Raw genomic sequence first — 23,824 nt, 5'->3', positions numbered from 1 at the left:
GGGAAGACCACTGTCCCCCACATGGAGGGTTTGGGGGGGTTACTCAGTGGGGAGCCCAGCTACATCACAAGAAGGCAAAAGGGATGTGCACCGAGTGTATTGGAGATTCTCCTTCTGACAGACCACACAGGGAAGGGCTCGGTGGGAGATGGCAGCGGAAGAGGGCGCCCAGAGCCCTGTGGGGCTGGGGGTGCAGGAGTTGAGGGGAGTCTGGGGCTTTCCATGGCTCCTGATGCAGTGGGAACAAGGGCATGGGGACAGGAAGGCAGGCGCCCCCAGGGGCCGCCAGGGCAGAGAGGCAGCGTTGCGTCAGGAGGGGAGGGGACAGAGTAGAAAGTGCCCTTTCAGACCCTGTGAGCAGGGCTCGCCCTTGCCTCCTAATGAAGTTTAAGACATGGGGAGACCAGGCCCGCGTGTGGCTTCCATGAATGTTTCATCTGTACGTTCTGCTTCCCACTTCCACTTGGCTTAATTCCCCCCAGAAAATCTTTAAGGCAGTGCAGATGAATCTTTTTTTTTTAACATCGTTATTGGAGAATAATTGCTGTACATTGTTGTGTTAGTTTCTGCTGTGTAACAAAGTGAATCAGCTATACATATACATATGTCCCCATATCCCCTCCGTCTTGCGTCTCCCTCCCTCCCACCCTCCCTATCCCACCCCTCTGGGTGGTCCCAAAGTACCGAGCTGATCTCCCTGTGCTATGTGGCTGCTTCCCACTAGCTATCTGTTTTACATTTGGTAGTGTGTATATGAATCTTTTTTGCGTATTCAGTTTTCTTCACTCAAGTGACATCCCAGACCTCAGAATGCAGTGGTTCCCAGAAATCCCTCTGGCCACCTGGTCAGAGCAGTAGCAGAGGCCTCAGAAGCTTCCTGGCGGGAGGACAGGGGCGCTGACCACCAGGAGGTTATCCTGGCACTGGTCAGGAGGGAGCACTGAGCTGCGGGAGAAAGAGGAGAGGAATCGCAGGCACTGGGATGGGGCTCCTGTCTGCCAGGAAAGAGGATGGCTGGGGTCTGGGAGCCCCGGGGCACAAGCAGGGCAGGAGGGATGGCTGCAGCCCCACAGCGGGTGTATGGGGATGGGTGGGTCTCCCCAGGCCGGTGGAGCGAGGGAGGCACCTACGCTGCCAGAAGAGAGGAAGAGGCTCGCCTCTGCGTGGAGTCCTGAGGATTCTGAGGCCTCGGATCCCTCTTGCTTTTGCCCCGAATCTAGCCAGACAGGCCAGTGTTGGTCCAGAGGAAGATGGGTGGGGAGCAAGGATAGTTCTGTGGGACACCTACCTGCCGCCCCCCTCCAGGTGGAGCCCCACCCTATGTTCCAGCCCCTAGGCTGTGGCAGCCAGCTGGGGCAGTTATAGCACCCATCAGTATTCCATATAAACACCCCCCCTCAGACCGACCCCCTCCTCACCAGAAGGGGGTCCAAGCTAGTGTGGCTCGTGTTTTGCTACATGGGACCACCTGATTAATGGTGGCCCTGAGGGGAGTGAGAGAAAACCGGCTGTGAATGCAAAATGGGCCTTCCCTCTGGGCCCCAGAGGCCCAGCGCTTCACTCCCTGAGGGACACGGAGGTACAGTGACTTGCCCAAGGTCACACGATGGTTTTGGCATCCTACTTTTTCTTTTTCTTTCTTATTTATTTATTTATTTTTTGCTTCTTTCTAGCATATTTGTCTCTCTTGTTTGTGTTTGCAAAACTGACACAGAAAGATGAAGTGACACAGAGACAGACAAACCCCTTAATAGTAGCAGAGGATGTCCTGGGCACAGAAACATTCTCACACAAGGAGGGAGGTGACCAGCACTGCTCTGGCCTGAGAAGAGCAGTGGGGGCAGCCAGGAGGAGGCGAGGACTGTGCCACAACGCCGCGGTCCTGTCTGCGGATGTCCTGTCTGCTGGCTGGAGGAAGCCCCTCGCTGGAGGTGGGCCTGAGGTGCAGACTCCCCTTCACCCAGCCCTGGGGGCTGGGCCTGGCCCTGAGGTCTAGCCAGGGCTCTCTGGAGGCCTGGGACTTGGACCAGGCAGGTAGGCTGGATCAGAGCTGCCTCTGGGCCTCCTGGCATGCCCTGGGGTTTAGTGACCAGAGAAGTGGGGGCTGGCTGGGTTTAGGGATGGACCAGACACAGAAATCAGAGGTCCTCAGCCTGAAAGCTCCAGGTGGTCTCACTTCATATTCTCTCTCTCTCTCTCTCTCTCTCTCTCTCACACACACACACACACACACACACACACACACACACACACACACACGCGCGCCCCAGTGTAGGACGGTAATTTCATGTAACTAAGGAAAGCTTCATTGCTGGGGATATAGGCGGCGGAAAGAGGTCTCTCCCTTCAGTCTGGTTTCCTTTGTTCCTCCCTCGCCTTCCTCCCTCTCCCCTTCCCGGCTTCCCTCCTCTTCTAGCCTCCTTCTTTCCATTCTCCCGCCCCCCCGCCCCCCCCCGCGCTTCCCCCTCCTTCCCTCCTCCCCCCTCCCCCTGAGCTGTGTGCCCGCCGCGGGACCTCCGCAGAAGGCGGGAGGGTGGGACTCCAGGCTCCGGCCCCAGCCTTGGTGGCCATCCTCCTGCGGGGAAGGAGTTAAGTCTCTCCGCTGCATCCCTCCTCCCTCCTCCGCCTCACGCCCACCCACCCCCACCCCGCCCCGCCGCCTTTGAGTCCTGCAGCTAGGCCCTGGGCTGACCTTCACCGGGAGGGAGGCCGCAGTGCGCATGCCCGGGCCCGGCTCCCGCCGCTGCCCGGTTACCGGGCGGGTGAGGGCGAGGGAGGGCGGCCGCGGTCCCGGACGAGTCCCCCAGCCTCTGGCCGCCGCCCGCTCGGGCGTCGTGGGGGGGCCGCCGAGCCCGTCCCGCCGGCCGCGGCGCATCTCTCCCTGCGCGGGGAGCGGCGCTTTGCCATTTGGTGCTGGTGGTGCTTCGGCGAGGGAAGGAGAGATGGGGGGACGGCAGGGGGGACTCCGGCTCCGGGCGGCCGCCCTCTGCCCGGACACGCGCACGGCCTGCCCGGAGCGCGGCCTGGGCCGGTCGGCCGAGCCTAAGGGCCGGGTTGAGCCGGGAGGAAGGGCCCCTGCCCGTTGGAATCGGGGCTTGCCCCGGGCCTCCTTCCCACCCGGCAGGACGCAGGAGCCGGCGGGCGGCGTGGCACTGCTGAGCGCCCTTCTGGGGCAGAGCCGTTGGGGAGCCTGGCCTTTGTGAGGTGGGAGTCCTGGCCCGGGACACCCTCACTGGCGCCTCTGCTTTCTGGTCTTAAGGCTCCCCGGTGTCCGCACACCTAGGGTCGCCCCTGCAAAAGCAGCATGCACACGTGTCTGCTGGCTGAGGCCTTGCGAGCGGGCTGCATTGGTGATCACGTTGTGCCTGTGTGTGCAAATCCATGTGTCTCCTTGTTCCTCTGGTGTTTGCATTGGTGTGTGTGCCTGGGGGCAGGTATGCCCTATATATCTGTTGCCTGTATATGCGTAAGGATGTCTCCCAGAGAGGGGGCTGCAGGGCGAGGCGCTCATCCTGGGGTGGCCCAGGAGGCTGTTATCTATGGACCCGAGCGATACTCACCTCCGTTGGCCTAACCACCTCCTGCAAACTCCTCCACCACCAAGACCAGCCCCCTCACAGTTGCTTGGTGTTCCCACTGTGCTGATGCACCTCCTCTGCTGTCTTCTTTTCCCAAAAGGCCTCTCCAAGAGTTGAGACCTCGGAGCTTTACAGAAAGCCTAGAGGTGTCTGCCCCTGCCCCTGTCCGCCAGAACCTCCAAGGTGTCACATGTCCATGCTAGAAGCACCCACAGGGGGGCAGGGTGCTTCAGGTAAGCGGCAGAGTATGAGCTCTGTCCACTGGGCCACTGAGCTTTGGGTGGTTGCAAGTGTTAGCAGGCATTGGTCACGTCCGGTCCCTGTGTGCAGGCACGGAGGGAGAGTGGCACTTAAGACCAGCCTCAGACTTCAGGGGGCGGCAGCCTATTTGGAAAGCCAAACATAACACACATGAAACGCAGGGAACGTGAGACATTAGTCAGTAGAGTGCCAGTTCATGGCCATGGTAGATGGCAGTGGGCATTCAGAGAACAGAAAGATCTGTGCACAGGAGTGGGACCAGGGAAGGCTTCCTGGAGGAGGTGGGGCCCAAGCTGGGCTTTAAAGAATGAATGTGATTAGGACAGGCGGAGGAGCAGCATGGGGATTCCAGGCCAAAGAACAGGAGCAGAGGCTTGGGAACGGGAACGAGCAAGGGGTTTTGGAAGTTAGCGGAGAGACTGGAGAGGTTAGCTCGCCAGGTTACCAGCAGCCACCTTCATGGCCTATGGCAAACACCCACCCCTTCCCACCCCAGCAGGGCCCAGTCTCTGAGAGTGTGGGTCTGGCGCGGGGGCGGGGGGGGGGGGGGGGCGGTGGGTAAGCCTGGGTAAAGATGTAGTAGGAAGGGGATCTCTAGGTCCCCTGCTAAGCTGGTGGTAGAGGAGGGGCATCGTGGACCACAGGCCCTCTCTAGCCTTTCAGGGGATTGACAGTGGGCACTTAAATGGACGGTGACAACCAGAAGCACAAGGGGGCCCAAGGAAATCAGGCTGCAGGCAAAAAAGGCTCCGTAGCCAGAACACTCCCTCGGTTCTTTGTCCTGACCTCTGAAGGCGTTCTGAAGGTTTGAGGGTCAGGACCACCCCACTGCACCCCGCCCCAGGGTAATGCTGGGTCTTCAGTATCTAACTTCAGATAAATTTCCCAACGAAGTCCCCCAGGCACTGCCCCATCCTCACCTGGATACTGACAGTACAACCCCAGGAGGCCCATAAACTTGACCCACTCTGTCCCAAAGCCCTGGGGCTCTTCCTCCAGAAGGAGGAGAGAGGGGTGTGGCCTTGGGGGCATGGGCGGGGCCAGGGCTCCTGGCCTGGGGAAGCTCAGGATTTGCCCCTCCTGTATCCTGTCCCTCCTTCGTCCCAGCGACTGCCAGCTCCCTCCACGCCACCCCTTCTGGGGCTCCCTTGTAGCCCCACCGCTACCCCTGCTTTCTCTGGGGTCTTGAGGCTGGCCCTCCCACACCCAGCGCCCCAGCTCCTCAGGGTCCCCTACCCCACCCCCGACTCCAGAGCCGTCGGGTCCTGCTCATCTCCCTCTGCCCCCGCCCCCCCGCCGTCCACGCCGGCTCCTGGCCTGCCCCCACAGCTTCTCTTCCTGTTCTCACGAGCCTGATCCACCTCCCTGTTTCCGAAATACCTCCCCTACTGCCCTCACTCTCTCACATAAAGACAAAGACTCACATGCCCCGAAATAGACTCACACAGGGCTGGGAGGCACAGACCGTGTCCCGCCACACACGCACACGCACGCACGCGCGCGCACCGGAGGCTCTCGTGGAGAGAGGCACACAGAGGAGGCATTTGTGTGTGCACGCACATAAACACCCACACCCACAGCCCCGAGCCGTGCCCACACGAGGGTGCAGACACACACGGCGGGTGAGACAAGGGCGCACACATCTGTGGACGCAGGGGCACCCCGCGTCCCGGGGCACACCCACGCCTGCCGCCCCGGTGCAGGAGAAAGGCCTCCTCCGGGCTCCGGCTCCCCCCGGATTCCTTCCAGCGAATGTTTCCCTACTTGGCCTGCCAGGTCTCTGGGGAAAGGGCCTCAGAAATGCAGCAGGAGCCACTTGGGGGCAAAGTTGGAACTGACTGTTCCCTGCCTGGCCCTGCCGGCGAATTCCCTAACCGAGAAACTATTTGCGGCGAGAGGCCGGGGGGCCGGCGAGCCCCTCGCCACCTCCCCTCGCGTCCCCTCCCCGCGCCGCCTCCCCGCGGCCCTCGGGCGGCCTCGGGCTGCAGTGCCGCTGCCCAGCGCCCGGGAGCCGGGCTGGCCGGCGTGCCTCGCCGCTTATCTGCGCTGTTTGGCCAGCGAGGGTTGGAAAGGCAGGCTTTTCTGTCCCCGCCGAGTCAACAGGCAGACCCCGGGCCGCCGGACTATTTCTGTCTTATCAGTGCAGGAATGCTGCAGCCGCGGCGGCGGCGGCGGCGGCGGCGGCGGCGGCGGCGGCGGGCGGGCGGCGGCGGCGTGGGCCGTGGGCCGTCAGGGCAGCCCTGAAGGGGCCCCCTCCCCACTCCGCTCGAGTAGAAGTGTGAGAGAGCCCAGCAGGACTCAGAGGGGAGAGTTGGAGGAAAAAAAAAAAGGCAGAAAAGGGAAAGAAAGAGGAAGAGAGAGAGAGAGAGTGAGAGGAGCCGCTGAGCCCACCCCGATGGCCGCGGACGAAGTTGCCGGAGGGGCGCGCAAAGCCACGAAAAGCAAACTTTTTGAGTTTCTGGTCCATGGGGTGGTGAGTGGGGGAAAGTTAGCGGGGGAGGGAGAGCGAGCTGGCTCGGGCTGAATGGAGGGATGGTCGGGAGGGGCCGGGAGGGGGGCTCCCGCTCTCCCACCCCTCTAGCGGGAGCGCCACGGCCCGCGGCCCAGCCCCAGGACTGTGCCGGCGCCCTGGCACCCGAACACGTCGTCAGGCGGTTGGCCGGGGATGGGTGCCCGGGCGGGGAAGGGAGGCGTTTGCAGGGGTTCCTGTCAGGGGCTGGGGATGGGACTTGGGGACTGTACCCCCCAAGTGGGGGCTCCCCTAGGTACCCGACGTGTTGTCTTCCGTTCTTTTCCTTGTGGGCCCAGGTGTTACCCCTGCCCTGGGGGTGGGGGTGGGGGACATGGCATCGCTGGGCTGGGCTGTCTGTTAATCCGTTGGGACAGTGTTTCTCTGTGTCTCAGGAGCAAGGAGCAGGTGACCCTGTAGGCACTGTGAGCCGGAAGCCCTAGGGCTGAACAACCTCTGCATCCCGCAGGAAGACTCTGGGGCTTTGCTGACGGCCTCTGCCATGAAGGCCAGAGAGAGGCCCTCTCTAGGGACAGACCCCAAGTTAAGGGGTCTGAGGATCCCTCGGCAGACTCAGCCACCAGAAGCTGATGTCCCTAATGCCTCAAAGGTGTGAAGGAAGGGCTGGAGTCAGGGACGCGAGGCCTAGAGACCAAAGGGGCCGGGCAGCACCGTCCTGCCACAAGCAAGCTTGGAAGGTCCACCGGGAGCCTGAGGGAGCCCAGGGGACCTGAGAGGATGGGAGTAGGTTGGAAGGGCTGTGGAATAGGAGAGGCAGGGGCTCCAGGACTTGGGATGGGTGCTGGTGCTGGAGCCCGATATAGAGGAGGCAGTCAGGTTTACAGTGGCCACATTTGGTTGTGACCCCAAGGAAGGCATGTTCTCAGCAAAAGAGGCCAGAGTCCCTAGAATTTTGGCCCTTCCTGTGGGTCGCCGATCCCTGGTGGCTGGCACAGCCCTCTGGGGGCTCTGGAAGTCTCCCTCTCAGGGCCTCTTCAGCAGATCAGTGAGTACCACTGGCCTTGTTAAGTGGGAGAGCATCTGATGGGGAAAGGGGCTTCCCCGGGGCAGCTGTCCTCCAGCCACTGGGCTCTCTGGGCTAACTTCCATGTCAGTCAGCCTAGTGACCAGTCCTAATGTTGCTGCCTGGGGAGTCCCTTTTAAAAGGCCCATCTGGGAGGGAGAGGGACTATACACGTGGATTTTTTATTTGGCCAACTTAGAGCTTCAGTTCTTGGGTGGCTGGGAGCCCCACTCCCAGTGGCCCATCTGTGCTGGTGGGGAATGGCCGGCGTGGGCTCCATTCTGGGCTGCCACCCTGGAGGTGTGAGTGACAGGGTCAGGTGGGGCAGGGGGGGCAGACACATGGACAGGCAGGTTTCACCGCAGAGGCGATGGGCAGAGACAGCTGGCTGGCTGGGGGTTAGGGTTAGACATAGCGCAGGCAGGAGGGACCGGAGGGAGAGTCGGCAGTTAGAAGGGATTCACCAAGCTCAGGATTAGGGCTCTGCTCCCTGTTCCTGGGAGCAGCTGCACTCCTGGGGGTGAAGTGGGTGGTGCTCGAATGGTATCAGGGGCACAGGGTCTGCAACCATCACTCGCTAAATCTCCTCCTGCTCTCCAGCCCCCATCCCACCCAGCCTCCACTTGACAGCCCCTCAGACCCTCCCAACCCCTCTTCTGAAATCTGGACAAGTGAGGTTTTAAAAGTCTGTGGGCCATTTCACTCAATACATTTGATGTCATCTACATCCCAGCTGAGCACCGGGGTAGCGGCAAAGGAATACACCTGCCTCATCTCCCTCTCCGTGGCCCCCTGTGAACCCAGACTTCTGACCTCACTGGGGCAGGGTGGGGAGTAGAGGCGGTCTGGAGGATAGGACCATCTCTGGTGATTCGGGTGGACGGGCAGGGAGAGATGGATATAAGAGGAAATGCTGCTACTTTTGACCTACCCAAGCCCTCTGGACCTCCCATCTCCAGTTAAGCCTCCCCCCACCCCCCATCGGAGAATCCTGGTGAGGTCTGACCTCGGTCCCTCAGGTTGCCTCCAGCCTTCACCTTGAGAGCAAATTATGGGGATGGGCTACGTCAGCAAAGCCCCTGCCTGGGGAGGCTTGGAATCAGAGGAAGGGGGTGGGGATCGGGGCTGAGGCGTCAAAGGCAGGGGCCCAGAGAGAAGAGTGGGTTGAAATGGGAAGGGTGAGTTCAAGGCAGGACAGCCCAGGAAATGGACTGGGAAGCAGGGAATGGGAAGAGGGGCAGCAGAAGTCCGAGCAGGGAGCCCAGCCCCTAAACTAAACGAAGCAGCAGAGAGCAAAAAGCCCCTCAGGAAACGGCCGCTCAGCGCTGCCTTCGCCGGGAGGAGCTGCATGACCTTGGCTAGGTTGCTTTTCTCCTTGAGCCGCGGTTGCCTCATCTGTCAAGTGGGGAGAGAAGGACCCGCTCCGACTGTCTTGCAGAGGAGCATGTGGATGTGAACATCCTTTAAAAAGGTTGAAAGGCGCCATTAATATTCATTTTCGCGGCACCTTCCGCAAATCCGAGGCTGGCAGTGCCCTGTGCAGTTGCCTGGCTTCAGTTAGCTTCCTGCAGCGAGACGCAAAGCCCCCCTCCGCCAAAGCTGCGCGGTTCCGGCGCCCCCGCCCACCCCTCGCTCGAGCCGTCGGCAGCAGGGTCACGGGCCGGGGGCTCGGGGTGGGAGAGACGCAGCTCACCGCGCCTGGAACAGGGGCCCTGGTCTGACCGGCGGACGCCTGTGTCTGCTTCACCCCCGCCTCCCCAGCGCCCCGGGATGCCGTCTGGAGCCCGGATGCCCCACCAGGGGGCGCCCATGGGCCCCCCGGGCTCCCCGTACATGGGCAGCCCCGCCGTGCGACCCGGCCTGGCCCCCGCGGGCATGGAGCCCGCCCGCAAGCGAGCAGCGCCCCCGCCCGGCCAGAGCCAGGCCCAGAGCCAGGGCCAGCCGGTGCCCACCGCCCCCGCGCGGAGCCGCAGGTAAGAGGGGCCCAGAGCAGAGGGGGCGGACGCAGGACCCGCAGGGACGGGGTGGGCGAGGACCGGGATTGGAAGCGGGAGGAGAGCGATCGGCAGGGAACAGGCGTCCTGGGTGGGATGCCCTCCCGGGAGGCGGGCTGAGGGGGCACTGGTCTGGTTCCTTTGTGTGCCCACCGTAGAGACAGGCTGCGGCCGTCGCGCCCTTCTCCTTGTCACCTGCTCTGTCCCTCTCTCCACCCCAGTCCCCAGGTTCTGGGAGATGCTTCAGTCTTTGGGGTGCGGGCGGGCTGGCACTGGGACTGAGGGCAGAGCTTTAGACTGTGTTTCTTAGTGTGGTTGTCCAGGGCGCCTTCCTCAGAACCCGCGGGCTTGGCTGTTCAAAAGCCCCACTCCAGATCTTCTTCATCTGAATCTGGCCAGGGGGGTGGAGCCTGGGGATGTGCCCCGTGGGTGGCCAGTCGCTGCCGCATTGTGCTCTCAGGTGATTCTTTATCAATCAAATGTTGAAGAGTTGCCACGATCTGTCCTCTGGATCAGGTCTGCCCCCAAACCATCAAGGGCCAGCCTATTTACTTGTCTGAGCCAGCTGGTGGCACCCCAAAAGCCCCTGCGCGTGCCTGGCAAGAGAGATACCCCTCTGGGTTTCACTATTTAGCCAAACACACATGCTTCCCTTTGCACACCAGATGGAGTCTTATAAAAGGTGCAATACGGATTTTACCGCATTATTAAATATTTTTTACATAGCAAGGAAAATTCACCATTTATAGGAATCCCATGATGAATTCTTTTGCAAAGTGAGTCATTCTTTTATACAGTAAAGAGTCCCTGATTTAGCTTGTATAAATGGAGAGTTTCACATAGATAATTTCTTCAAAACAAATCAGACCTTTAATGAAAACTGCTTGCCTAGCCTTAGAACAGATTTTTGGACAGAGAGGGGGCAGTGGTTGAGAACACCACAAGGGGGCAGTATGCAGCCATCCTCTAGGCTGGGTTCTAATTTCTACTTGCCAAGGATTTTCTGGGGTGCTTTTGGGAGTCAGAAGCAGCTAGTGGATCGAGTCCAAGTCCCAGCTGCTACCCCAGGTCCAGCCACAGCCACACCCCTCAGGAGAACGTCCTATCCACTCTCTCTGGATACCTATGGGTGTGTCCCTGGACCCTGCTGGCAGGTGGCCCAAGGGCATGAGCACCCCCTGCCCATCAGTGACCCCTTCCAAGCCCAGGGTGGCAGGGGTGCAAGTCCTCACCAGCTTCACACCATCATTTCCTGCTCCAGGGATGGGCCAGGGGTGTCAGCTCCCCTCCCTTTGAGCTCAGGCCACCTTGGACCGTGCACCCCTGCTTAGCAGAGAAAGCGAGTCCTCAGAATCCATCCTCCCTCTCCTCTGTCCTCCCCTCTTCCCAGCTTTCCTCAAAGGCTTCTGCAGCTCCCCTACCCCCAGCCCCTTCTAAGTCTCATTTCGGTGGCCCTGAGGATGTGGTGGAGCAGAAAGGGGCTCCCAGGCTGGAGAAAGGACGGGGTCACCTCTGCTCCCCCCTGAGAGGACAGAGCGCCAGTGCCACACACCAGCATCATAGCCCCTTGGGCAGGCAGACGAGCGGGCTGTGGGAACCCCAGCCAGGCGGGCTGAGATGTCGGGATAATTTAGCAGGTGGCCTCGTTACTCCCAGATCTGTCGCCATGGTAACCTGGTTTTTTCTTTAAAAAATGTACAGTGCCAAGAGGAGGAAGATGGCTGACAAAATCCTCCCTCAAAGGGTGAGTGCCTTTCACAGCAGCCCCCAGCCCACCCCCCACCCTTTGCTGCTCCGCCCTCCTTCCCCCCTCCCCGCCACCCCGTGCCTCTTCCCCTCCCCCCTCAGGAGCTGCGCTTCAGCATCACAGTCACTTTCACTTTTTGTTCAAAAAGCTAATTAAGAAGTGAGGCTCCCCAGGCCAGAGGGAGGGGGTGGGGCGGAGGGAACAGGCGGAGCCATAGGGTTAGGATACTGGGTCTGGGGTGCAGTAGGTTGAATTCCAGCGGTATGAAGACATAAAGGCGTGGGACAAAGAGGAGAGGAGAGCTCGGGGATCACAGGCTGGCAGGGGGAGTGAAGGGCGCAGGCATCGTAAGAGGACCCAGGCCGAGCTAGCTAAGGAGTAGCATGGTTGAGCAGCCATGAGCCAGGGTAGAGGCAGGCGGCGACATCACCTGTCCCAGGGACGCCAGGGTCCGTCCTCTCCACTTTGCAGACACCCAAGAGAAACCCAGAGGCCGTGTGACAGGGGAGAGGACAAGACGAGGAGGTGAAGCCCTCGCGCTTGCTGGGCTCCCTGGGTGCTCTGGCCGCCCCTAGTGATGAGATGCACTGTGGGAGAAGCAGTTTTTATCCCTACACGTCAAGGCCTTTATTGCTGGATTCGGAGTCCTGGGGAGAGCTCTCACTCCTGCTCTCAAAGTTCCACGCCCTGAACCTCCTGGCCAGCTCCCCACCACGCCCTTTGTGTCCTGGGACCACATGACGCACGCACATTCCACCTGCAAGGCTGGCTGAGCTCCTGGTTCCCGGCCTTGTTCCTCCTCTTCCAGATCCGGGAGCTGGTCCCAGAGTCCCAGGCTTACATGGACCTCCTGGCCTTTGAGAGGAAACTGGATCAAACCATCATGCGGAAGCGGGTGGACATCCAGGAGGCTCTGAAGAGGCCAATGAAGGTGCCTTGGCTTGGGGGCAGGAAGAGGGGGCTAAGTCCTATTCCCAGAATGGAGAAGCGGGCTCGCGCTGGGGCTTGGCTCTGTGCTACACTCTTTATTTCTACAGCAAAAGCGGAAGCTGCGTCTTTATATCTCCAACACTTTTAACCCTGCGAAGCCCGATGCTGAGGATTCTGATGGCAGCATTGCCTCCTGGGAGCTGCGGGTGGAGGGGAAGCTCCTGGATGACGTACGTCCTGGCCCAGGTCTCTCCAGGTGTCCTGGGGTGGGTATGGGGCTGAGCCCAGGACAGTACCAGAGTGCCAGCACTCAGGGCTAGGAAGTCGGTCCTGGCCGGGGTGTGGGGGGGCGGGGGGGTCTAGAGAGACGTCTGGCTGGAGGCCTGCTTCTGACTGTGCCGCCCTGCCCAACCAGCCCCCCCACCACACCCCGCTCCCAACTCATTCTGCCCCGACGGTCCCTGTTCCGCCCCCACGGTCCGCTCCTCTCCCACAGCCCAGCAAGCAGAAGCGGAAGTTTTCTTCCTTCTTCAAGAGTTTGGTCATTGAGCTGGACAAAGACCTTTACGGCCCTGACAACCACCTAGTGGAGGTAAGACCCAGACCCCCTCTGCCCTTGAACCTGCCCCCCTTCCACACACCACAGTCCCGTCAGCTGCACAGGTTTGGATGAGGGAGCCCCCGCCACCAGGGCTCTAGCCCCACCAGCTCGGTTGGGCCTGTGAGGTGAGCCGGCTCTTATCCCCTGGACAGTGGCACCGGACGCCCACCACGCAGGAGACGGATGGGTTCCAGGTGAAGAGGCCGGGGGACCTGAGCGTGCGCTGCACGCTGCTCCTCATGCTGGACTACCAGGTGTGTACCCCACCCCCCAGACACCACATGAGGCCCTCAGCCCCCCACGCCCTTTCTCCTAGATGGGGCGGGCCTCGGCCTCAAAGATGCACATCCTGAGAGGCCCCGTTCTCCTCCCTACCCCGCCCTCTCCAGAGCACGTTTCTGAGCCCAGGCACCGCATCCGCGCTGAGTCCCAAGCCGCCTGGCCCTGCGCGCTTTCCACTCTCTCTCTTTTACCTCATTTTCATGGTCACCTTTTCCCAGCCTCCCCAGTTCAAACTGGATCCCCGCCTGGCCCGCCTGCTGGGGCTGCACACACAGAGCCGCTCAGCCATCGTCCAGGCCCTGTGGCAGTACGTGAAGACCAACAGGCTGCAGGACTCGCACGACAAGGAATACATCAACGGGGACAAGTATTTCCAGCAGGTACCCTCTCCCCTGAGCCCGGGGCCCCGGGGAGCAGGCAGAGTTACCGGTAGGGGAAGTGCCCCTACTAAGGTGACACCCCCGACTCCCTTCTCGACTCCGTCGGAAACGGTCTCGGAGCCAGAGACCAGGGTTCTAGTCCAGGCTCTGCCGTGGCACAGCTCTGTGCGGTGGCCCACCCATCGCAGCCACCCCAGGTGAGGAAGACCTGGAACCCCAGGAGGCCAACAGCTTTGGGGAACACACTCTTGTCACTTGGAATTAGGATCCCCGAGTTCTAGTCCTGGGTCTAGACTCTGGGTAGATTACTTAGCTATTTTGAGCCTTGTTCCTTATCTTTACAACAGGGTGGTAACAATACCTGTCCCATCTAGCCCACCGGGCAGTTAGGAGAATCAAATTGCTGTGGAAGTGATTTGACAAGAGTTCTACCAAACTAGACATTATTAATAATATTTTTAATAATAATTTTTAAATAAATACAACAGATAGACTTTAGTAAAAATAACAGTTGATGTTTATTGAGTACTTAACCACGTGCCGAGCACTGTTCCAAGCACTTTATGTGTAACGGACTCATTTAATTCTTACAACCCCTTGAGATAGATACCATTGCCATCCCCTTTCCAGAGATGAAGAAACTGAGGAGGAGATGTTAAGTAAGTTGCTCAGGGTTGCACAGTGAGCGGTGGAAGCAGGACTTTCACCCGGGCCGGACGACCCAAGGCCTGTGCTCTCACCCACGCGCTGCACACCCCTCCCGGTCAGCGCTCCTCTGGTCGCAGCCCACCTGGCCCCAGCCCCGTGAGCACTGGCTTCTCGTGGCCTTTTCAGAATGGAAACTATGCTCTTTCAAGCACAGAAGAGCGATCTCTCTCTCCCACTTCAGATTTTTGATTGTCCCCGGCTGAAGTTTTCTGAGATTCCCCAGCGCCTCACAGCTCTGCTATTGCCCCCTGACCCAATTGTCATCAACCACGTCATCAGGTGAGGCCCCCCGGCTGCTCCTCAGAACAGGGAATCTCTGTGGTGGTCCTGCCCTCCCTGCCCCTCCTTCTGCCTCCCCCCCCCACACCGCCCCTCCCCTCTGCTTCGGGCCCCAGCGCCCTTGGCCTCTGTGGGGGCGGCATGGACGCCAAGGGTTGGACTCCCCTGGCAGCGTGGACCCATCAGACCAGAAGAAGACGGCGTGCTATGACATTGATGTGGAGGTAGAGGAGCCACTGAAGGGACAGATGAGCAGCTTCCTCCTGTCCACGGCCAACCAGCAGGAGATCAGCGCCCTGGACAGTAAGGTGGGGCCAGAGCCCAGAGCTGGAGTGGGACGTTAACCCAAAAGTGACAGAAGTACAGACAAAACAGACAAGAACGTGGGTCTATGGAGAGAGGAAGGGGAGGTGGCCCTTCCCTCGCTACTTGGAGCTCCGCCCATCCCCCTTTCCCTGGGACTGCCTGGGCATCAGGGACCTGAGGGATTGCCCTTCAAAGGCACAACAGCAAACCCCTTCCCCCCCCCCGTACCGCCCCCCCCCCGCCCGTTTCCCTTCCTCTCACACATCAGCACGGCCAGGTGAAAGCCTCTGTCTTTCTACCTGTAGATCCATGAGACGATTGAGTCCATAAACCAGCTCAAGATCCAGAGGGACTTCATGCTAAGCTTCTCCAGAGACCCCAAAGGCTACATCCAAGACCTCCTCCGCTCCCAGAGCCGGGACCTCAAGGTGAAGGGGACTCAGGGAGCACTGGATGGAAGACAAGCACATCGGGAAGACAGTAAACGTTGTTCACAGGGGCTGGAGGGGGTCCGGGCTCGGGGCTGACCCCACTGCTCCCTCCCAGGTGATGACAGATGTGGCAGGCAACCCTGAGGAGGAGCGCCGGGCTGAGTTCTACCACCAGCCCTGGTCCCAGGAAGCCGTCAGCCGCTACTTCTACTGCAAGGTGTGAAGGGCCCCGCAGGCCTCCGCCACCGCTTCCGGATGCTCCTCCAGGGCGGGTGGGGTCCTGTCACTCACCAGCAGCAGGTAACCTGCTCCTGCTCTCACTCCGCTACAGATCCAGCAGCGCAGGCAGGAGCTGGAGCAGTCCCTGGTTGTGCGCAACACCTAGGAGCCCTGTCCGAGCACCAAACACCGCTGGGGCCTCAGGCCCTGCCCTGTGCCCTAGGGCTCTGCCATCACTCGGACAGACGCCTCGCCTCACCTCTCTCGCCTCTCGCCTCACCTCTCTCGCCTCTCGGGTGAGGCAGGGACTGGATTAAAGGTGTTCACCTGATAACAGCCGTGTGGTCATTGGTAACTGGGGAGGGAGGAGGCAGGGGAGGGCAGTGGGTCCCTCTGGGAAACTCCCCACCCCCTCCCTCAGAGTCTTCTTACTCCATTTTCCCTAGACCTAAAACCAGTTCGGCAGAAGACACTTTTAATGACATTTTCTTATTCGGAAATACAGCAACAAGCCCTCCATCTGTCCATCCGTGTTGCCCCGCCTTGCCGGGGCCAAGGCCGAAGGGCCCTAAGTGGGGGCGCGGGGCCCCGGGCCGCGCTACGTGCTATTGGCCTGCTCCTGCTCGAACAGAGCCACGGCGAGCTGCGCGCGGGCCCCCAGCCCCTCCAGGGTACTCAGGCGGCAGCGGTGGTAGAGCTCCTCGCTGAGCCGAGGGCTGCAGTCACGCACGGAGAACTTCTGCACCAGCCCTGGCTCCACGGCCCGGAAAAGGTGGAGCCCTGAGAACCGGAGGAAAACATCCATCACCTCCAGCCCCTCCAGGGCTTCCTCCTCTTCCTGGCCCGCCAGCTCACCAGCCAGCCGGGCTCGGGCCGCCAGGTAGTCAGCGTTGTAGAAGCAGCCCTCTGCGGAAGCCTGTCGGTCAAACCTGCCCCCAACGGGAGCCCCCCGGGCAGGCTCAGCACCAGGAGGGGACGGGGGGTCGGGGCCGGCCCCCGGGGGCCCTTGGGGAGATCTCTGTGGTGCCAGGGCGGGGCTGAACTCCTGGAAGTGGACCGGGAAGAAGGCCTGCCAGCCGGAGATGGCGTTCATGCGGCAGCGGTTGAGGACCTCGGGCCCGGGCCTGGTCCACACGGTGGCGAGGAAGAAGAGCGTGTCCACGGGGTGCTTCTTAGAGACCACGTCCAGGAGCCGCACCTGGGAAGGGGCCTCCGCGCGCACAGCGAGCCAGGCCAGCCTCGTCCCAGGGTACCGTCGTTCCAACTCAGCCGCTGCAGCCTTCACCCCAAGAAACGGGTCTGGGGCCCCTCGGCCCCCTTCCCGCGGCCCATAGACCAGCAACAGGGTGAGTAGGGCATGCTCTCGCGGCTCCAGGACACCGGCTGCAAAGGCCTCCAGGAAGGCAGGGGCCGCGGCGGCTTCGGCCACCAGCAGCGGCAGCACCAGCTGCACGCGGGTGGCCTCGGTGACGTAGGGCATGGGGAGGATCTCCACCCGGCTCAGGGGCCGCAGCAGGCTGACCCTGCGGGCCAGGGCCCGCCGGTGCCCGCGCTGCGTCACGGCTTCCAGCAGCAGGTCCAGGGTGTACTCCATGCCCCGCGCTGGGTCAAAGCGCCGGTAGCCGTTGAGAAGCCTCTGCTTCTGGAAGCGCAGGCGGGGCTGATAGCGCCGATTCAGCTGCTCCAAAGCAGTCTCCACGGCGTCGCCCACATCTGCCCTGCTAGCCCCTTGCAGTGGGCACTTGGGGGCCCCGTCTGCACAGGAGAAGGTGTGCTGCTCTGTGAAGTAGTCCCAGCCCAGCACCTCAAAACGAGAGTGCGGTGTAAAAGGGGCCGGGAGCCCAATGGGCCAGCTCAGGCCTGCCTCCCCCTCAGGGGTCAGCACGGTCAGGTTCCGGATCTGAGCCTGGGTGGGAGGGACGCCCAGTTAGTGCCCCGCTAGGCAGTCAGGACCCTACCCCGCTCCGGCGTCCCGGGGCCTGAGGTCTGCCCTGGCCCCAGTAGCACTCAGTGAGGCTCATCGCTTAATTCCCTGTACTCCACATTCTTTAATCGGGAAGGTGCAGAGGGCATTCGAGTCACAGCCGCCTTTCACAACTGCTGTGAGGAGGCGGCGGTGGGAAACGTGCTTTCCTGGAGGTTAAAGCACCCTGAAATCTAAAGCTGGGCAGTCTATCTCTTCCATACTCAAAGCACTCGCGCTCTCTTCACAAAGAGCCCTTTGTTTTCACCTGTACCCCACCTCAGACAACCCCCGCGGTCAAGCAGAGAGTTCCTCTACCTTCTGCCCTTGGACCGTCTAAGGGCGGTGCTGGAGGTTCAGGGACTTCTAGGTTTTTGCCTCCTTGCTGGAGAGGAATTAAAACTATTCTGTCAGGACTTCCCTGGTGGTTAAGACTCCGAGCTGCCACTGCAGGGGGCACGGGTTTGGTCCCTGCTCGGGGAACTAGGATCCTGCGAGCTGCGCAGGGGGGCCAAAAAATTCAAAAATTAAAAAAACACTATTCTTAGACTCCAATAAAGATGTTAAAAACAAACATTAATTCACTTAACTTATATAAAACTCAAAAAACAAAAACCCCAAACCACCCCCCCCTAAAAAAAAAAAACACAAACCACTCTTCTGTCTAAGCACTCTACCAAGCCCGATCCTCAGAGCTCACCTGCAAACCCTTTTAAGTGCATCCAAGTCATGCCAGGAGCTTTGATTATCTCATGACTGACCTGGACCCCCCAGGGCCCCTTCTCCCTGAGTCGTTTTAAATCGGGGTATGGTCAGCCTCCTTCTACCTCGCCCAGCCTCCCCTCCCACGCATCATGAGCCTGGACGCCTGAAGCTCCCTGTGACCTCCAACCCTGGTCCCAGGCTCACCTGCAGCTGTTCTATTTCACTGTACGCTCGTTCCAGCTCCAGAGCACTGAAGCGCTTGTGGAGCCGGTACATGAGGGTTCCCTCGGAGACAGGGTGCACCGCAAAAGCACTCAGGAAAGCCGAGCTCCCCTCCTTCTCGGGGTCCCTATTTTTGGCCAGTTCAAACGAGCGATACTGCTGCCCCTAGAGGACCAATGAGACCAATCAGTGCCACACAGGGAGGGCTGCCCGGCCTGACCACCCTCAGCATTCACACCTATTACCGCCACTGCCGCAGAAGCGGGGAAGGCACAGGAGCTCATTCTGGTGTCCCCTCAACCTCAGCCTTACTCTCACCAACGGATTTTGGAAAAGAGAGTGCTAGCTAGGCAACTAAGGATGCCCTAGCCCCCGCCCCGCCCCAGCAAAGAACCCCACTGTTCCTCAGAAGAATGAAAGCCGAAAGCCAGCAAATACTCCCAATACTCTGGTCTGGGAGGAGGGGCCCCTCTGGCATTGTCCCCTCTTCACCAACCAAAAGGGAGGTTCCTGGGCTACCTTACCCCTCCAGGAGAGTGGCCATCTCTAGGACACTCCCAGATCATTGGTGACTGTGCAAGTGTCAGGGAAGGGGCGGAAGGCAAGGGGCCAGGTGGGAGGAAAGGTAAGGGGCACCTTTCTGGCTTGCTCGGAGGGTCCCTGACAAGATGCCACTTTTGACGGCCCTAGGGATCTAAGACTGTCAGAGGTGAGCAAGGGAGAGCTAGAGGGGTGATCGGGGCTGGAAAAGGCACAACGACAGCCCCGAGGTGCCGCTGGGAAAGCGCCAGCAGCACCAAGCCTCGAGGCCAATCGCTCGGTCGCTACTAACTTGTCGGGGGCCGGGATTAACTCAAAAGGGCTGTCACCTGGTGCTGTGAGACACAGCCGATGCCCAGAGAGTCAATGAGGCAGCGGCCAAGCCACTCATCAGGACGGGCACTGAGGATGTCTCCTCGGCAGCCATCCAGATGTGGCCACAATCGAAGCAGGAGGCTCCGTGACAACAGGTAGCCGAAGCCCCCGTGGCAGTATCGGGCCTGCTCGCCTGCGCCAATGAACTCCTCCGTCCGGCCCAGGTACAGGTCTTGGTTGATACTGAGGTGGCCAGCCAGGGCTGCCAGGCGGGGGGCCTGCACATACGTGTCATCCTGCATGACGAAGAACCAGTCGTAGTCGGCCCCAAAGTGTGTGTGAAGATGGCGCAGGGTCTCGGACATGAGCCAGGCTGGCCGTTCGTCCCCGTGAGATACCACCTGCATCCCTGCCGGAGTCCGGGCCCCTCGCTGCCCAGTGAAGTAGAGTAACCGAGGGAAGTGGTGAGCCACCGTGCGGTTCACAGCCACAGCCAGAGTGGACAGTGTGGCCCGGGAGGTCAGGACAGCCACCAGCAACCGCTCGCGAGAGCCCAGCTCTGTCTGGATGTACCGAGTCCTGTAGGGAGACCAGCATGCCAAGGGTCAACTCCCTAGTCTTTAGGAACACTCAGTGTGTCCAGCATATACATCCCCCTAGGAATTAGTGAGTTGGAGTCGAGAAAAGAGGAGGGACAGACCTCCTCATCCATATTAATGAGCTACTGGAGTGAGCATCCACTGAGTAGCCGACGCTGGGACTGATCTGGGGAGAGGTCAACCAAGGCTGGATGGGATGGGTGAGATGCAATTCCTGCCCTGTTGAAGAACATCAACCACTAATTTAACACCAGTGGGTGAGGCTTTCTCAGACCTGAGAAGGAGGAAGAAACTGGACCAAACCCTGATGGATAACAAGGCAAAGAATTGCTTCAAGGAGCCTACGATGATTACCAGTGAAGGCAGAGGCAAGGGCTTGGAGCAGCCCTAAACCGGGGTCTGGGAACTACGCGCACACACAACTCTCACCTGAGCACCTTCTTGTAGGGCTTGTTGGGATCCCTGTAGTAGGGGACAATCCGGGGTTTGAAGTCTTCATCACTTTGGTCAAGCTGAGCTCCTGAGTCTAGATTCTGTGGCCCTCCTGGTTCCCCCACAGCCACTACACAGGGATCTTCTCCCTCACCCTGGATCCAGGAAACCCGCAAGAGGCTCAGGCTGCACCCCAGAGACAGCCCTAGGATGAGGGGCAGTGCTGGTTGCAGCAGAGCCAACACTGAGCTCAGTCGCATGGCGGTGGGCCCTGCCATGTGCGTGCCCCAGAGGGCACGGCCTCAAGGATCGATCAGTGGGTAAATGGGCACCTGGCCGGGAGTAGGTCTGCCGTTTTAACAAGGGAACCTGGGGTCAATGAGGCCAACAAGAGAACAAGGCGTGTTTGCTTCCAGGCCCAGTATCCCCGGGAAATGTCTGCCTGGCCTTCCGTTGTCAAGGTGCTGGATCTAACCCTCAATCCAAATAGTACCTATTCGAATCAATTTCACCCACTAATGGTGAGGCTTCCAGTAAAAGCGAGAGGAAATAAAACTCAATCCTGTCAAACCTAACCCCAAAAGGACTACATACATCTGAAGACTGGATCTAAGCCAAGAGATGGCAGCAACCGATAAAGATGGGCTTGGGGAAACGCACATACTCCATCAACACAACAGCCCTCCGCTGGAGGAACCTAACTCCACAGGCCTTTCCCAAGAAGCGCCCGGCGGGGGCACGTCTCACTCAGTTTACTGCAGGGGCTGCCGACTGGCTGCTGAAGGCCAGCGCCGGGATGGGGTCGGGGCCTTTCCACTCTATTCCCGAGTGTTAAGCAGACATCTGGCTAGGGTACCCACCCCTCCCGGCAGTCAGGAGCCACTGGCACCGCGCACAGAAGTTCTGCCCACCTAATGAGGTGGACGGAGGATATGGTGACTCAGCACGAAGAGCCTCTCAGAGGAGCACGATGGCTGATGGAGCCACCGTGCAGGGCGTCCTTCTCTGAATCCCCGCTGCTGAGAGGCTGGTGCTGCCTGACAGTAACCCCGGCCGCGTAAGAGCGATTCGGTGTTTGGTTTTCCCAGAGCCCCGGGTACCCAAACCGAACCAAACCAAACCGAGAAGAGAAGCCGCTAGCGACAACGCAGGGATCCTGAGAAGGCACACGGAGGCTCGGCTGGCTTCCGGTGCGCCCGTTGTCAGGCCCGGCGCCCCTGTCTACCTCTCAGCAATCTCGAGTCCTAGAAAGAAGGCCCAAAGCGAGCGTTAGCCGCTAGTCTCACAACAGAAATAAAACTGGCTGCGTCACGGGGCTGCAGAGGAGGGGCAGGGAGACCCCGTTCGTTCTGGCGACGGGAATGGAGGTCGCGGCGGGGAGAGGAGGGCAAAGACTCCGTTCTCAGGCCCGTCAGCGGGGGCAAAAGCCCTGCCTGCGCCACTGGGCGAAGGACAACGAGGGACACCGCGAGGCCCACAGGGGGAGTCCCCTGCAGCCGGGCCAGGGGCGGCGGCGTGCGGATAACGAGCGGCCGGGGTATGGCGGCCGCGGCCAGCCGCGTCCCGGGGAGTCGGGGTGAGGGCGTGGGGCTGGGACGTGCTCCTGTCCTCCGGAGCGGTGCCCCCGACGCCCCTTGCAGGGGTAGGGCGGGGAAGGGGGAACAGACCCCAGGGCCCGAAGCGCCGGCTCCACCGCTGCAGCCGCTGCCACCTCACAGCCTGGCCCGTTCCTTCCTCTTCCGCTCGCTGTCAGTCCCCGTCTCTATGGTGACCGCATCCGGCCGCTCGCGCCGCCGCCGCCCTCTCTGTGGTCGTCCCGCCCCCTCTCTGCGCCGCGTACCCGCTGTGGGGTGACGTGGTCGTCCCGCCAGCCCCCCGCCCCCCAGCAACAGGCGTGCGCTCCGCAGACGCTAATGCGAGTGAACCCAGCACGGACCCAAAGGTGACGCAAGCTTCAACCTCAACTCCCTTCTGCCCTAGAAAAAATTACTCTCCCTCAGTGAGCGCGCTTCTGCCTCCTTGGACGACTGTTCCCAATGGGCTTCCCGAACCCCATCACCCACTCAGTTATTTCAGAAATGTTTGTTTGCCTACTAAGTTCCAGGTCGTCGTAAAGGAGTGGTAGACGAGATGGGCATGGTCCCTGCCCTCAGGTAGCTGAGAGTTGCGGGAGACAGGCATTAAAGACACATTGACAAAAAAAGTATAAATTTAGGTGGAAGTCACAAACTGTCATAAGAACCATTGCAGAAAAGTAGACTCCAGTGGAGAAACAGGGCAGGAAGAATTAGACTGAGAATTTGGGAATCCTGAGATCCAAAGGTTCAGTAAATTACCCAGACAAAAAGTGAAGAGGAGTTTTCCAGGCAAAGAGAACACAGAAGGCCCTGAACAAGGAAGAGATTGGCCCAGAGAACTGGGAAGGCCAAAGCCGCTAAAGCCTGGTGAGTGAGGGGAAAACAGGTCAAGGGAGGCTGGAAGGCAGGCGGGGCCTTCAAACAAGTATGGTGGGTTCCCACCCAGGACGGCACATCCCTAGGGAGCAATCTGGAAGTGCAGTTTTGTTGTCAGATGGTTGAGGGGAGAAGCAAGCATGCTAGATGTCTTATACGTTGCAAGATCGTATCACACTAGAAAGAATTACCTGTCCTACATAGCTTTCTTTGGTTTTTGTTTTTGCTTTTTCTTCCAGCCGCGCCGTGGGGCATGCAGGGTCTTAGTTCCCCAACCAGGGATTCAACCTGCGCCCCCTGCAGTGGAAGCCCAGAGTCTTAACCTCTGGACCCTCCAGGGAAGTCCCTGTCCTACGTAGCTTTCAAATATGTCCTACTGAACAATCTTGTTAGTGAAAAAAAAAAAAAAAAAGCTTCCAATCATCTAATCCTTGAGCCTGTGTTTTATATATAAAAATTAAGTAATTTTGCAGGGTTGTAATATGTGCAGAATTTTCAAGGAATGGAACTGTCATGAAAATGGAAGGAACATTGTACTTTCATTTTGTCCAGGAATGTACTTGTTAACATTTTGGAGAACTGTATCATGCACAGCAATGTCATTCATAGTGTTGTGTCTGCATTTGTCCTGTCACATTCAAGCTGGTACTACATTAGGTACAAGCGTCTGACTAATGATGTTTTCTAGCATACTGAAATAACATTATTCTTTTATTATAAAGGATTTCCTTTTCTTCTTGCTGTTGTCATCGCACTGTAATTTTTTGAAATTTATGTGTGTAGTTATGTGACATACGAACTTTATTTCAAAACAGGAAGGGGGGTGTTCCTTGAAAAGTTTGTTATTAAAAGGGAACACTGGGGTTGGTAGAGTCAAGAACCCATATAGGAGGCACATGAGATGGAATGCACCAGCCCCTTTACCCTTTACTGTGTTTTGGTCTTATCCTCAGATAGACAGCAATTTGATCTCCCCTCAGCAACTGGCACATAATAGGTGGTAAATGAATGGCTTGTTAGAAGACTCTGGGAAGCATAGTAGAAACACTCATCTAGAGGTTGAAAGATACAGTTTCCAGACCAGCATTGTCCAATGGAAATACAATGTGAGGGACTTCCCTGGTGGTCCAGTGGCTGAGACTCCGAGCTCCCAATGCAGGGGGGCCCGGGTTTGATCCCCGATTAGGGAACTAGATCCCACGTGCCACAGCTAAGACCTGATGCAGCCAAATAAATAAATAAAAATATTAAAAAAAAAAGAAATATAACGTGGGCCGCATATGTAAATTTTAAATATTCTGGTGGCCACATTTTAAAGTATTTATTTAATTGAAGTATACGAAGTT

The 23,824-nt window shown here is 59.4% G+C and overlaps 2 protein-coding genes across 3 annotated transcripts in view; one reads left to right on the top strand and one right to left on the bottom strand.

Moving 5' to 3' along the window:
• Positions 1–15,415, top strand: part of SMARCD3 (SWI/SNF related BAF chromatin remodeling complex subunit D3) — a gene marked incomplete at both ends in the record, with an annotated part of 30,052 nt that extends 14,637 nt beyond the window's left edge. Inside the window, 13 exons of one of the 2 annotated variants that reach the window (XM_082847048.1) lie at positions 5,956–6,312; positions 9,134–9,345; positions 11,068–11,110; positions 11,922–12,044; positions 12,151–12,273; positions 12,540–12,635; positions 12,797–12,898; positions 13,145–13,306; positions 14,196–14,293; positions 14,466–14,601; positions 14,905–15,027; positions 15,146–15,247; positions 15,362–15,415. In XM_082847048.1, the coding sequence (XP_082703174.1) occupies positions 6,235–6,312; positions 9,134–9,345; positions 11,068–11,110; positions 11,922–12,044; positions 12,151–12,273; positions 12,540–12,635; positions 12,797–12,898; positions 13,145–13,306; positions 14,196–14,293; positions 14,466–14,601; positions 14,905–15,027; positions 15,146–15,247; positions 15,362–15,415 (1,452 nt within the window). Of the gene's footprint in view, positions 1–5,955; positions 6,313–9,133; positions 9,346–11,067; positions 11,111–11,921; positions 12,045–12,150; positions 12,274–12,539; positions 12,636–12,796; positions 12,899–13,144; positions 13,307–14,195; positions 14,294–14,465; positions 14,602–14,904; positions 15,028–15,145; positions 15,248–15,361 lie in introns of those variants that run through there. The other variant, XM_082847049.1, reaches the window with a different exon arrangement.
• Positions 15,416–15,537: 122 nt separating this feature from the next.
• Positions 15,538–21,763, bottom strand: CHPF2 (chondroitin polymerizing factor 2). The gene is made up of 5 exons (XM_082847047.1): positions 21,693–21,763; positions 20,023–20,394; positions 19,009–19,573; positions 18,122–18,304; positions 15,538–17,155 (listed from the first exon to the last, which is right to left on the bottom strand). The coding sequence occupies exons 2-5, from the start codon at positions 20,301–20,303 to the stop codon at positions 15,848–15,850; spliced, it is 2,337 nt and encodes a 778-aa protein (XP_082703173.1). The 5' UTR covers positions 20,304–20,394; positions 21,693–21,763; the 3' UTR covers positions 15,538–15,847.
• Positions 21,764–23,824: the final 2,061 nt, after the last annotated feature.

This window comes from Leucopleurus acutus (genome assembly GCF_964270905.1).
Source record: "Leucopleurus acutus genome assembly, chromosome: 9".
Taxonomy (NCBI): Eukaryota; Metazoa; Chordata; class Mammalia; order Artiodactyla; family Delphinidae; genus Leucopleurus; species Leucopleurus acutus.
The sequence above is the reverse complement of the archived record's forward strand: the minus strand, read 5'-3'. Positions and strand labels throughout refer to the sequence as shown.